This window comes from Mesoplodon densirostris, chromosome 9, assembly GCF_025265405.1.
Source record: "Mesoplodon densirostris isolate mMesDen1 chromosome 9, mMesDen1 primary haplotype, whole genome shotgun sequence".
Classification (NCBI taxonomy): domain Eukaryota; kingdom Metazoa; phylum Chordata; class Mammalia; order Artiodactyla; family Ziphiidae; genus Mesoplodon; species Mesoplodon densirostris.
In genome coordinates this window covers 44247248-44261762 of record NC_082669.1, presented here as the reverse complement: position 1 = coordinate 44261762, position 14515 = coordinate 44247248, and the positions used below count along the sequence as shown (strand labels likewise).

Sequence of the window (14515 nt, the reverse complement as noted above, 5' to 3'; positions counted from 1 at the left end):
AATACTAAAATTGTATTTTATCAGACAAGTGTTTAATATAATTTTAAAATAACATACCATAAATATGACAAGTGTGTTCAAAATGGCTAGATGAGGTCTCTATGATATCGCTTATATGTGGAATCTAAAAAAATAATACAAATGAACTTATTTACAAAACAGAAATAGAGTTACAGGTATAGAAAACAAACTTATGGTTACCAGGGGGGAAGAGGGGGGAGGGATAAATTGGGAGATTGGGATTGACATATACACACAACTATATATAAAATAGATAACTAATAAGGACCTACTGTATAGACCAGGGAACTCTACTCAGTACTCTGTAATGATGTATATGGGAAAAGAATCTAAAAAAGAGTGGATATATGTATATGTGTAACTGCTTCACTTTGCTGTACACCTGAAACTAACACAACATTGTAAATCAACTATACTCCAATAAAAATTAAAAACAAATAGAACAAAATATATTCTCAGCTCGAACTCTGTGCTACCGAGTTTTTAACACTGTCTCTAATTTTAAATTAGATAGGAAATAAAAAAAGAAGAAAACTAAAATCAGCTATAAACATGCATGAGTAGCTTAGTGAAGAGTTCCTTCATATGTAACCACAAAAAAAAACAATGCACTGATTAACTTTTTTTTCTTTTTTCTTTTTTTGGCCATGCTGTGCGGCTTATGGGATTTTAGTTCCCCAACCAGGGATCAAACCCGGGCCCTCAGTAGTGAGAGCTCAGAGTCCTAACCATGTGACTGCAGGGAATTCCCAACTTTTAAGGAATATTTAATACCACCCTAACACTTGTACAATCCAAATACTGCCAATATAATTGTTCAGACCCTACATAGTAAGAGATTTTTATTAATGTATTTTCCCTTTGAGTAAAAAATATAATTACTGTATATATAAAATAAGATTTCCATCTCATACAACTTTCCATTATGAGTTACATAATAGTAACCTATTGAATATACATTTAGCCGATAGGCCCAAAACGTTTTTTAAATATTAAGGATAAATTACGTTTTGAGCAAAAATAATAAAAACATGATCATGTGACTTATTTCAGAAGTATGTGAACAATTATCTACCTCAGGATATTTTTAAAGCAGTATGTTCCTAGGTGATACAGAAAGGTAGATTCATATCCTGATATAGAATCTTATTACAGATCCTAAAGAATAAACCTTAAAATGTTGCTTATGGACCTGTTTCTTCACGCCACTGCAATTCCCCCTCAGCAGAGCTCAGTTCCCCATCACTCTCTCTCTCCCTCCCCCTTTCCTGACAGAAGGCTTCTGGCCACCAACTTTATCACCATAGCTAACTCCAGTTCATCTCATCAACATCTTCTATTTGCTATTCTTTTCCCTCCATTTGTAAAAACAGTTTTCTTCTGGTTGGGAAATCAATTATAACTTCTTGGGTGTACTCTGTGTTCTAAACTCTTCTCAACTGTTCACATGATTGATGGACACCCAGCAGCTACCTCTTTATCTCCAGAAACACATTTGGCAGATGTCCAGGTGGAGAGGTATTCCAGAAGCTTGCTTGTTCATCATGCTACCACCACTAACCACAACTATTTACCTGGCTCCCCCATATACACAGCACTGTGCAAGAGATCAGCAATAAAAGAGATGGTGAAAGAGACAGGCAAAAGAATAACAATAAAAAGTAGCGTATGCAGAATGATACCACTGTTGGTAAGTAGTGTAGAAAGTCCAAGAACCAGAAAAAATGGGAACAACTTCATGGAAAGAGTAATATTAAATCAAGTATTAAACAGAACTGACAAGGATGGCATGCAATCAAGCAGAACACTGAGTGAAAAAGAGTGAGAGAAAACTACAAAATTTCAAAGCACGAGCAAGACAATATGCTGGGCCACAAGAGAGTTGACATTGTGAGTGAAAGGTTCAGCATCGACTGTGAGAGGTATGAAATAATGGGTCAAAATGTATAGACTCTGACTCACATGCAGCGAACAGTCATTGAAGATATGAGGAGAAAGAGAGGAGATATTTAACCTAAGGAGACAAGTACTACAAGGCTTTGAAAAAAGTTCTCAGGTACCAAGACACCATGGATAATTTATTCTGACCACAAGTTCAAAGGGGTATATTTGGTTTAGTTTCCCTAAAACAGCAAAAACTTTGGAGCCATTATTTACTTAAAACCACCAGAACAAAAGAATAATCTACTTTATGGTGTTACTAAGTATAGTCATACCACATGCAAATAGTTGAAATGTATCACCAAACTCAATTATTAGGGAAACATTAATAAGTATAAAATTATTATTTAAAAAAATTACATATCTTCTATTCAGAACCAAAAAGAAATCAATAAAATGAAATGACATCATTGAATAAGTTTTAAAACTTTATCTCAATTTAAATAGCATAAGAAAATTAGTGTATACATTTTAAAGAAAATCAACTGTTGAAGGTTGGAAACTATAATCTACATGCCAAAGAGCAATTTTTTCCAGCTTCTTATAAAAATTTTCCCTCTAAACATATCTACCATGTGTGTAAAATCAATTTCCTGAATTACAAGAGAAGACCTGATTTTTACAAATATATCCCCAAAGCTAGATGTTGGCTATTCTTTCGGCTTATTTGTTTTTAACTTAGCATAACGTAACTAGAACTTGTGTGCAGTGACCTAATTCCTAAGCAGACAAGGATTATCATTTTTACAAATTAACCATCTGGTTCCTTCAGAAAGAGTAATATTTCAATGTCCCTATGTTTCAAAAATACACACAGATACAAAAGGTGAATACATGTTAAGTATACAAAGAAAAAGTAGAGAAAGTGGCATGTAGGGAGGATTATCCTTACTCCCTCATTAATAACCAAATTCTAAAACTCTGACAACCAATTATAATTATAAACTGTTAATTTTATTAAATAGAGCATGAACGTAATTAATACCATCCCAAGCAACTAGGTGGTCCAGTGATTTTGGACATTTTTACCTCTGGAAAACTGATCAGGAAATCTGGCTAACATCCCAAACAAACTAAATGGATTTTATTGGATGGTCTTCAGCTAATTTATGTAGTCTTGTACATACACCAAAACCACATACTCTAAATGAATAAATTCTCTTGGCATTGTTCAGACTCAGAGGCCCAAGAAACACTGTTCACAGTGTTATTTCACTATTACACTGTACAGTGTTCAGCTTCAAAGAAATGAAAAATCAGTATTTTAAACATAATATTTTAAAATGTTATGTGCCAAAATAAGCATGAAATAACCCTAATTTGAACAGGTCTTACAATGCTGAGATGACTGAATTTGTTCTATTTCTTTAATTTCTGCTTTTCTTCTTACTTCCTTTGCTATTTTGGATGTTTTGCTTGATGAATATGTCATACACTGAATTTAGTTATGTCTATTTAAAAAAAAAAAAAGGCACAGATCCATACTCTGGACGAAACCTTGAGGGCATCAGGAAAAATAAACTAGGTACCACAGACAACCTCAACAAAACCAAAGCATGCCTTTCACCCAGGAAAACAAATGATTTTCAGTTATATCCTGCTTGTCATTTGTGGTTACACAAAACAATAATTATGTGCTCCAGGAAACAGGAAGGGGTGGATAAGCAAAACACACAAAAAGCCCCTATGGTCCCTGTTTGTCCAGATCATAGATGAGCATTCTTCAGGAGCTTCTTTTCTTTTATTATAGGAACAAAAATTGGGTTGAAGACACTTGTGATTTTAGGGGTTGTGTGATGTATAAAAACATTAAATACTATCTGTCTTTTTCCATAGAATTTTACTTCTAAGCAGCAGCAGCCAACAGTCTTTTTATGTATGTAAATTGGATCGTGACATTTTCAGCTGAAGTCTTCTACCACTTCATTTTGCTTGTAGGACAAAATGTAAGTAATGGTAGTGGTTACAGTAGTAGTGTAGGTGGTGGTAGTCACAGTATGCTTAACAGAGCCTACGAGGCTGCATTTACACCCTCGCAGTCTCTATCCTCACCTCCCACCAGTCCACCTCCACTCCAGTCATACAAGTCTTATTTCAGTGCCCCTGAACGAAGCTCTTCAAGGACCTCTCACACACTGTTCCTTCTGTATTTCTCTTTAAATAGCTAACTCCTGAATACCAGTTTAGCCTTAAGTAAATGCCACATCTGCCAAGAGATGCTCACTTACTGCCCTCTCCTTGCAATTTAAATCACTGTCCAGGGCTCTCTTACATAAGGACAGTTTACTTTTTCCTTAGTATCGTTATCACAATTTGTAATTAAACATTTTTTGTGTGTTTGTTTACTGTTTTATCCCCAACTGCACAGTCTGCTCCTTGAGGACAGGGAACAATACCTGCTTAGTTCAACTGCATAAATCCAGTGACTAAATCTTGATAGGCATTTAATATTTGGTAAATACCTTCATGAATTAAGTAACTAATGAAAGACCAATCTTCCTACTTATAAATTCCTTACTGTTCTCAGCACAGTATATGGCAAAAATTATTTTTCAGTGAGAGTTGGGAAGAAGGGGCGAGGTCTCTTCCATCACTATCTACTGCCCTGACGTATCTTCTAGAGACCTCTATCTCCAAAGTAGGTAGGTTCTGTGAAATACTTCGACCTCCTTAAAGAAATCAAAGAAGGAATCTAACAAGCCTGATAATGAAGTCTTGATATTTAAGTCTGAGTGAAATCTGCACGTGTATGGAGGGTGGGAGCAGTAAGTCTCTACTCAGTTAATTCCTTATTTCACTTTTTAGCAACCTCCTCCATGTACGTGGTGTGTATCATTACATTAGAGTTGAGATATTCAGTTCATCACTAAGGTATGTCTCAAAATCTAGCATGGATAATTATAATAAGCATACTCAATTTCTTCCTTTAGTTTCATCAGGAAACATCCTTTCTTTTCATGCCAATAAAACAATCCTCCTGTTGTGCATTGAGCAGCTCCACACCTACACAGATCTGCCCTACAGGTGCCTGGATTTTAATAGTGGTGACTTCATGCTTTTTATATGTCCTTTGCAAAATGAGACAAAAGCTCTGGAGGTAAAAATATTAGAATATGTGGCATTTTGCGTTTGTCTATAAGTTATGGGCTGAAAAATGCCATAAGATAAATGTGCCCTTATAAAGGGAGAGAAAATGATAGAAAACTGGTAATTTCTTTTACAAGGAGACTTCTTTCTGACCTTAGTTATAATCCTTCTGTCAAACTTAAAATTCTTTTATTTCACTGTTTCTTAGAAAAATATTTAGTAGAAATCATAATGAATCAAGCAGCACCTACATTCAATTAGTTATATAATCTTAGACAAAGTATTAAGCCATAAGATTTCCCTATTTCTTTCTATTTGTAAAATGAGAGGGAAAGTCATAGGTTTATTTTTAAAGGATTAAGGTACATAATATTCTCCCTGGCAAATGGAAGGCACTCCATAATTGTTATTCTTGTGACTGTTTACGAGAGAAAACATCCTGATAAGTCCTTGTGTGGTTTAATAGTTTTTAGGCAAATTTAAAAGCCAGGGCAGATTTAGCAGAAATGAATGACATCTCCTCTGAAGGTCAACCAAGATTGTCTGAGTAAGTTAACAGGACACACAAAGTTGTTTTACAAGTTCTACCTTCATTAGACTCATTTCTTCTAAAATTCATGTTATACTCAGTATGTTTCATCAGATTATACAACAGGTTACCCACGGCTATACTATGGACTGATCAACATAAAAATCTAAACAAATTAGTCATTAATTCTTTTCTTGGTTGGTTTATATTGGATAGAATGACATTTAATTCAGGAGATTATATTCATTCCTTGGTGAGAGTATGTCCTCAGGCTGTTGGTTTTGGCTAGTTAGCGCCTCTTGTCCGTTGTTGATTCCAAAACTATTCAGAATTTTCTGATCATCTCTGGAGTTTTTTATACAGAATTTCTGGTAGACTCAATTACTAAGGCCTAGAATCCATATTAAATAGACTGTACCTCCACTCATTTGACTAGAGAACTATAGTTGAGATGGATGATGATCTTGATGAGGAAATTTTAGGTACAATAAAGCAAATTTCTGATGTTCAGAGAAGACTCAGGTCTATACAGAGTACTGCCTCACATGCCACAGAAAACTAGGATGGCCATGTTAGTGGGTGTTTTCTTTTTACAACTTAGAAAATTTATTTTGAGATAGTAACAGTTTGTGATAATCAGTCTCTAAAACATACCCTCCAAGGATACCCACACTTCCCACTATTCACAACCTTGTATAATTCCCTCCTCTTGAGTGTGCGTTGGACATACAGACTTGCTTCAAATGAACCGAATACGAAAGAAATGATGGAATGTCACGTCTAAGATTAGGTTACAAAAGTACTGGGCCTTCAATCCTGAGTGCCATGTGGTGAGGCAGCCCTGTGGAGAAGCCTACATGGCAAGGGATTGAGACCTGCCAACAACCACGTAAGTTTGAGAGCAGAATCTACCTCCGCATCAAGTCTTCAGATTAGACTGTAGAGGACAGCCTATAGAGGACAGACAGCTTGACTGTAATCAAATGAAAGACCTTGAGTCAAAGGAACCTAGCTAAGCTGTGCCTAGATTCTTAACCCACAGAAACTGAGACAGTAGATGTTTGTTACTTAAGGTCACTAAATTTGGGGGTAACTTGTTATGCAGCAAGCACAGTACAATATATAACACAATGTCCCACTTAGTAATAAGAAGTTGTGATCATTTATCCATTCATTTATTATTTATTCAACATTCAATAAATGTCCCCCTTTTATCAAGACTGCATCATGCTTTGGGAAGACCTCACATGAGGCTGTACAGCCTCTCACAAAACACAATAGAAGGGTACATAAACCAGACTTCGGGGGAAAAACAAACAGGAAAAGCTCCCTGGGGAAAATGACATCGTGGATGAAGGCCCTGGAGGTAAGAAAGTACTATCACATTTGAGAAGCTGCAAAAAGTAGAGCTGGCCTGAAGAGTGCACAGTTAGAGAGTGCAGGGCTGTTTGGCAAGGGTGCCGGTTAAGAAGACAGATTTTGGTGTTACATGAATCCAAGTTCATCTCCATGTCCCTGTTCTGCCCCTTCACAACAATGTTAACAAGAACCATTTAAACATCCCTTCTAGGGCTTCCCTGGTGGCGCAGGGGTTGAGAGTCTGCCTGCCGATGCAGGGGACACAGGTTCGTGCCCCGCTCCGGGAAGATCCCACATGCCGCAGAACGGCTAGGCCCACGAGCCATGGCTGCTGAGCCTGCGCGTCCGGAGGCTGTGCTCCGCAACGGGAGAGGCCACAACAGTGAGAGGCCCGCGTACCGCAAAAAAAACAAAAAACAAACAAAAAAAAAAACATGCCCTCTATGCCTCAGTTCTTTCATCTGGAAAAAAAACGTTAACAGTACCCATTTCAAAAGGTTGTTAAGAGCATTTGCTATGGTACCTAGCATAAAATAAGTGCTGAAAACCATTGGCTGTTATTATTGTTGTTTTTGTTATTTTTATTAGTAGTATTAGTCATGTGAAAGATCTTATGAGACATAGCAAGGAATTTTTATATTAATTTAGAAGCAGTGGAAAACCAAGAAACAGATTTGAATGGGGAATAACATGATAAACAATTTAGAACAATCATTCAAGCAGCCCCATAAAGAATAAATCTGAGAGGGGCAAGATTGAAGGCTGGAGGTCAGTTAACAGGCTGTTGCAATAATCCAGACAACAGTTGGGGTGCCTAGGACAGTGGCAATGAAGATAAAAGGACACATATGAAGGATAATGAGAGGTAGAATTCAAATGTTTTGGAACTTGATTTGCTTTGGGGGTGAGATAGAGAATGAGTCAAACTTTATATGAGGTTTAGAGAATGAGGAAATGATATGCATTTTCAGAGACTGAAACCTTAGCAGATGGAGAAGGACTGGCTGGAAAAAGAACCTGTGAATGTGAAATATCATCGACATCATCGACATTTAAGGGACCTCTGACTGAATATACAGATCTGAAATGCAGGAAAATGAAAAATTAAACACAGGGCTAGAGAATATTTTGTGTCCCTAGCAAATGAAGGATATGTGAAGCCATCAGCATTTTTTTTAAAGAAGTCCAATTACCTATGTACAAAAATCTAAATCAATAGAATCTTGAATCCTGCAAAAGAAACTTAGAAGAAGCAGCCAAAAATGAAAAAGGATAAAAGAGAAACAAGATGTTACAGAATCTACTCGATGGACTCCTTCTAGAAAAAATAGTATCAGACAAGAGAGTCAAGTGGTGCAATAAATAAGGTAAGACTGATAAATGTCTTGTGGATTTCCCATAGGAAGGTCACTGAGGACTTCAGCGAGGGCAGTTCCTACGGAAGGTTGGGGCAGAAGTCAAAATGCAGTGGACTGAGGAATGAGAAGATAAATTATTTTAAAGAAGTTTGGCTACAGGGTAACCTTGGGTTTAGAACTGTTTCTTTGTTTTTGTTTTAATGGAAGGAACATGTATCTGCTAATGGGGGAGGGGGAAGGGGGGAAGAGAACCAGAGCTCAGGAGAGGAAATAGTCTCAATGAGAAGATGGCTACAGATGCAAGATTCTTTAAAGGTTTGGTGCTTGGAAGATAGGAATGTTCCCATATTGGAGTATATAATTATACTCTGAAGTTAGAGATAAGACCATATTTAAGAGTGGAGGTAAAGATGGTGGGGTTAGACCAGTGGTTCTCAACCGGAGGATGATTTTGTCCCCCCTCCAGGCAACATTTAGCAATGCCTGGAGACATTTTGTTTGCTACAACTGGGGGTATAATACTGTCATCTAGTGGGTAGAAGACTGGGATGCTGCTAAACAGTGTCCAAGGCACAGGACAGTCCCTCACAATATCTAGTCCAAAATGCCAATAGTGCCAAGGTTAAGAAACCTGGGTTAGACATTTAAGGAGAGGAAAAGGTTTAAAATATCCACTGAGGAGAATGGGGAGCTCACAATGGAATCACAGTGTGCTTGCTTTACAACATTCAGGGCCCAGTGAAGAACGAAGACCAGTATTTTTATTCTTATTTTTATTTTTATTTTTTTATTATTTATTTTTTTGCGGTACGCGGGCCTCTCACTGTTGTGGCCTCTCCTGTTGCGGAGCACAGGCTCCAGACGCGCAGGCTTCAGCAGCCATGGCTCACGGGCCCAGCCGCTCCACGGCATGTAAGACCAGTATTTTTAAAGTACAGTAATCTACACCGTTGTATACTTTTCTCCAGCAGTGTTAAGACTGAATACAGGCTCAGAGAAGTGAAAAGTTAGACTGATAACATGAATGAGGTTTTACTAACTGGGTTTAATAGAAGGACAAGGGAATTAAAGATATTGGTAAAAGATCCATGATCCACTGAAGTGATGGATCATGGTATCGAAGTAAAGTGTGAAACAAAAGGTAGCTGCAAGAGAGAAGACAGTGGGATTAGAGTTTCCTATAAAATTTAAATATGTGCAGTTAGAGTAATTTAGTATAAGATAAAGAAAGGTAAAATACTGTGGTCAGAAGTTAAGAAATAGCCTTAGTATTTATTTTTCAACACAGTTAAGATGATGGCTATATCCAGACTGGGCCCAACAGGTAGGTAGATGAAGTGCACTGAAAACAACGGATACTGGAAATGAGAAGGACAGGACCTGAGAAGTGAAGGCACTGAAAAAAAAATCACACAGCACCAGTTACACACCATTGTATGTATCCCTAAATTCCACATCATATCATTATTTAAATAATGATTTGAAAACATACATGGACCCAATGTATCGTTGCAGCACTACATACAACAGCCAGGACATGAAAGCAACCTAGATGTCCATCAACATATGAATGGATTAAAAAGATGTGGTATATACATATATAATGGAATTCATAGCCATAAAAAAGAATGAAATAATGCCATTTGCAGCAACGTGGATGGACCTCAAGATTATCATACTGAGTGAAGTACGTCAGACAGAGAAAGACAAATATGATATCACTTATATGTGGAATCTTAAAAAATGGTACAAATGAACTTATTTACAAAACAGAAATAGAGTCACAGATGCAGAAAACGAACTTATAGTTACCAAGGAGGAAAGGGGGGGAGGAATAAATTGGGAGATTGGGATTGACATATACACACGACTATATATAAAATGGATAACTAATAAGGACCTATTGTATAGCACAGGGAACTCTACTCAATACTCTGTAATGGCCTATATGGGAACAGAATCTAAAAAAGAGTGGATATATGTATATGTATAACTAATTTGCTTTGCTGTACAGCAGAAAGTAACACAACATTGTAACTCAACTATACTCTAATAAAAATTAGAAAAAACCACACAAAACAATGAATAAACAAATTTCTCTCTTAAAAGAGTTGGAAAAAACAGAGTTGGGAGACCAGAAGGGGGAGCCCTCACACCCTGCGACTACAGCTGAGCCCAACAAGAAGAAACAAGTCTTCTCTCCTGGCGAGGACTCAGCAAATAGAAACCATGGGCTGTCTATGTACTCTAGCCCTCCCAACTTCCTTGCTCTTTCTGTAAAAGTGTCCTTCCCTTGCTATGGGGGGACTTGCATGTGGCTTGTCATGGTTGCAGACCCCAAATTTCAATTGTCTGTTTATCCTGAAAAAACCTATCTTTGCTGAAGAAATATCTGGCAGTGTATTTGTTTTAGATCAATAATTACCAAACATATACAGGAAAAGTAGCAACAAAAAGAGACTATCATAATAATTGTAACAAAAAGGACTCTTTGTAGAATCTAACACTGGGAAGACCAAGGAATAAGTGACACAGGATGCATCAGTTGGGTGCTCAACAAGAGTGTAGAACTCAGCTCTCTAAACCTAGGGTTGATAGCCAAAGTCCCAGTAACACTCTTTCAGGGTTCCATCTTATTGGCCTCTGCACTGAATGGATAAAGCATGAATGAAACTATCCACGAGTAGAAGACTATTATTCAGGCAAAACGTTGCCTCGCGAGGTGAGACAATGGGAAGTTATCTACATTTAAATATCCTGCAGGATGCAGCAGAGAAATTAGGGCACAGAACTTAGGAACAGATTCTTAACAGGTGGATTTGAGATAGAAAGCAAAGAACAAGGTGCTAAAAATTCCAGCAACAGAGGAGGAATACTCAGAAAGTCTACGAATAAAGGCAACTTGGAAAAGAAGATTGTAGTATAACCTTTACACCCAAGAGACAGCTGAGGTGGCTGCCATTTCTTTCCAGCTTTAGATTGTTGCTCCAAATGCTACTGGTAGAATTTAGCACTGACTGCCATCAAAACGACCACGGGGAGCTTGTTAAAAACTGAAATTCCAGAACTTATCCCAGATGATTCACTAAATATTTACACATTCCAGGAATCTATGTATTTAACAGTTCATGTATTTAATACAGGACTGAAATTTGGGAACTCGTAGTACCTACTACTCAATACTGTCACACCTTCAACTCAACTGATGAGTTGAGATGTTAATAGATGTCATGGTTAAGTCTCTTATAGTTCATATTCGTTGAAAAGTTACGGTACGGCAGATGCTTTTCTAAGCACATTAAAATACATTTTTAAAGTTCAGTTGTCCCAACAACTTTACAGTGCAGATGTTATTAACATTTTCAATTTAAGATATGGAAATTAGGCAATAAAACAGACATCTGAGCACTGGCAATCTGATACCAGAGCCTGTTCTCTTTACTGACTGTGCTATCATGATAGAACTAGCTTACTAAAATAAACTTTTTCCTTTTGCTTTCAACTAGAATTATGTATGTTGTTAAAAAGCCATGACATGTTGATAATAAACCCAGGCAGTTACACATTTTAATGAAAACAAGGAAACTGATGAAAACAATAAAATCAGCTTGGCAAGCAAAACATTTCAAAGCACAAAATTGTCACAAAAATAATGGATGTCCTTAGGGGTAAAAGTAGTAAATAATTCCTATACACCTCTTCATACTCACGGCTACTTCTTGCATTTCTTTAACAGTAATATTAAATATGAGGTTAACCTGGACATTGGATCAGTTCAAAAAGGGGGGGGGGCAAGAACATCCATTCACTTCTTCAATATCATAATTATCCTATCTTTTGCATATGTTTCTCTCTTTTTTCTCTCTCTCTTCTTAATCTCTTTCTTTTCTTCATGTATTCAACAAACTTTAGTAAGCATCTAGCATGTGCTGGGCACCGTGGCTCTCAAGACAAGTGTCAACCTCATGCAGGGGCTCATGTGCACTGGGGCGGGGTGGGGGTGGGGGGCTTTCTAAAGAAGTCACACTGACGCTGAATTTTAAAGGAGAAATAGAAGTTGGAGAACGAAGGTAGGGAGGAAATCCAGAAGAGGAGTGGAGAAGGGGAACGAATTGTATTTCAAGTCAAAAGCGATGGCAAAACACAGGATTTCATTACAGCAAAATAAGAAAATTAGCTTGCAAGTACTTTTATGCCTTCTCAAGGAAAGCATCTTTGTATGATAAAAATCTGTGTCAATCAAATATATTTTATCAAACTGGATCTTCGAATACTTACATTTAATTCATTTTTTAGCATTTCTTCAAGACGATGACCTACATGTTCTTCATCTTCTTTTGTGTCCATAACTACACAAATTTGTTGTGAAATTCTTTCTGAAAGAAAAAAAGAAAAAAAAATTTTAAACAGAATATGGAACAGAATATGTTTCAAACAGAATATGGAACAAAGCCCTAGTATGCTGAAACCTATACTAACCCACCGTTCATAACTATTGAACAAGAATAGGGAGGTGTGGGCTTTAGGCCAAGTGGAGTGACTTGGACTGCACAGAGATGTCCTGGACTCAACTGACCATCCAAGCCAGTAAATCTATGTCTTTAACATTTTGTGGGTGGGTAAACAGGACATCATGTAAGCAACAGAAATAAGGATCTTTGGATATATTTGAAGAGAGTAACTGCAGGTGACAGCTACTTGGCTCAAGAATTCAATCCTTCCACATGTACAAGGAATCTCCCAGAATCTGATGGAATCCCATCTCCCAGGCAGATCCTCTGGTTAGGCCATAAGATGTCTCCTGCGTACAGCTCACTGTGCCACCTGGTGCCCTGGCTACGCACAGCATTTTCCTTGCCATTCCAGTCAATTCAATTAAATTCTTGCCTGTTTAGCTATTACCACAGCAAGTGAAAATAGCCAAAAATAGATTTTCTTCAAATTTGGAAGGATTGAGATGATATAATTTAAAATCATAAGCCGTATGACATAGTGATATTCACCTTTGTAAACCCTGGATGCACTCTCCCCAAATATGTGCAGTCCTCTTTTACAGTAAACGAATCTAAAATACTAAGAAATAGCTATACTGCTGCCAATTAAGAACACATTTCATGGTATTATGTCACGGATTTTTTTAAAGGCTTAATTTTAAATAGAAGTCTCAAACCAAAAGTTAGTTTAACTTAGGACCTAGCTGCTTCTTACACTGGCAACTCCACATAACAGGCTCTCTAGAAACACTGTTCTAGCAATAGTTAATGATTCTTCCAAAAAAAGCTGGGGAGGACCAAACTTTTTTTTCTTTTTCAATAAATCATAGCTGTTGTATTAATTCTAAGAGAGATTTTTGGTTTGGTTTGGTTTGGTTTGTTTGGCCTCGCCACATGGCATGTGGGATCTTAGTTTCCCAACCACGGATCAAACCCATGTCCCCCTGCATTGGAAGTGTGGAGGCGTGGAGTCTTAACCACTGGACCACAAGGGAAGTCCAAAACGTTTAAAATAATAACGTCAGGAATACCATTAACTACCTACCTCCCACTTATCAATAATAGTATATGTTCCAAGAGCCATACCCGATATTCAAATGTATGTATTGTATTCTCTTAAATATTTGGAGAAATTTGGACTTTGTAATGTCCTAGCAAAAATCCAGTTACATTTCCAAATGCTTCTTTCACATACACCAAAAACATTATAATAAAAAATTTAATGTGTAAGTACAAAGTAATTTACTACATATATAATATGATGGCACCACAATAATTCTAATTTATAAAATAATGCATAAACAATACTTTTTAAAACAAAACACAACATATGCAGATTTCCCTTCCTTGTTTCATCGTATATCATATATCCTTTATAGAATTCCAAGCTCTATCAAGTGTAAGTCAACAATAAATTAAAACTGACATTATCCCCCTCCAAAACTGAGATACAGTTAGCCCTTGAACATGAGTTTGAATTGCAAAGTGTCCACTTATACACAGATTTTTTTCAATAGGAAATAGTACAGTGCTATATGATCCTCAGTTGGTTAAACCCACAGATAGGGAGGGCTGACTATAAATTATATGTGGATTTTCAATTTTGTGAGGGTCAGTGCCTCTAACACCCATGTTGTCCAAAGATCAACTGTATAAATAAAATGAAGTAACTCAAAATCAATTTGGCATTAATTTTCTGCCATGTGTTAGCTGTTCTAAATAGCTTT

At 37.0% G+C, this 14515-nt stretch overlaps 1 protein-coding gene across 2 annotated transcripts in view; it reads right to left on the bottom strand.

Moving 5' to 3' along the window:
* The window catches only part of CRPPA (CDP-L-ribitol pyrophosphorylase A), a 310026-nt gene that overhangs the window by 158877 nt on the left and 136634 nt on the right, over positions 1 to 14515 (bottom strand). The window contains exons 6-7 of one of the 2 annotated variants that reach the window (XM_060108033.1): positions 12574 to 12671; positions 58 to 124 (exon numbers count right to left, since the gene is read on the bottom strand). In XM_060108033.1, coding sequence (XP_059964016.1) covers positions 58 to 124; positions 12574 to 12671 — 165 coding nt within the window. The remainder of the gene's footprint in view (positions 1 to 57; positions 125 to 12573; positions 12672 to 14515) is intronic. The other variant, XM_060108032.1, reaches the window with a different exon arrangement.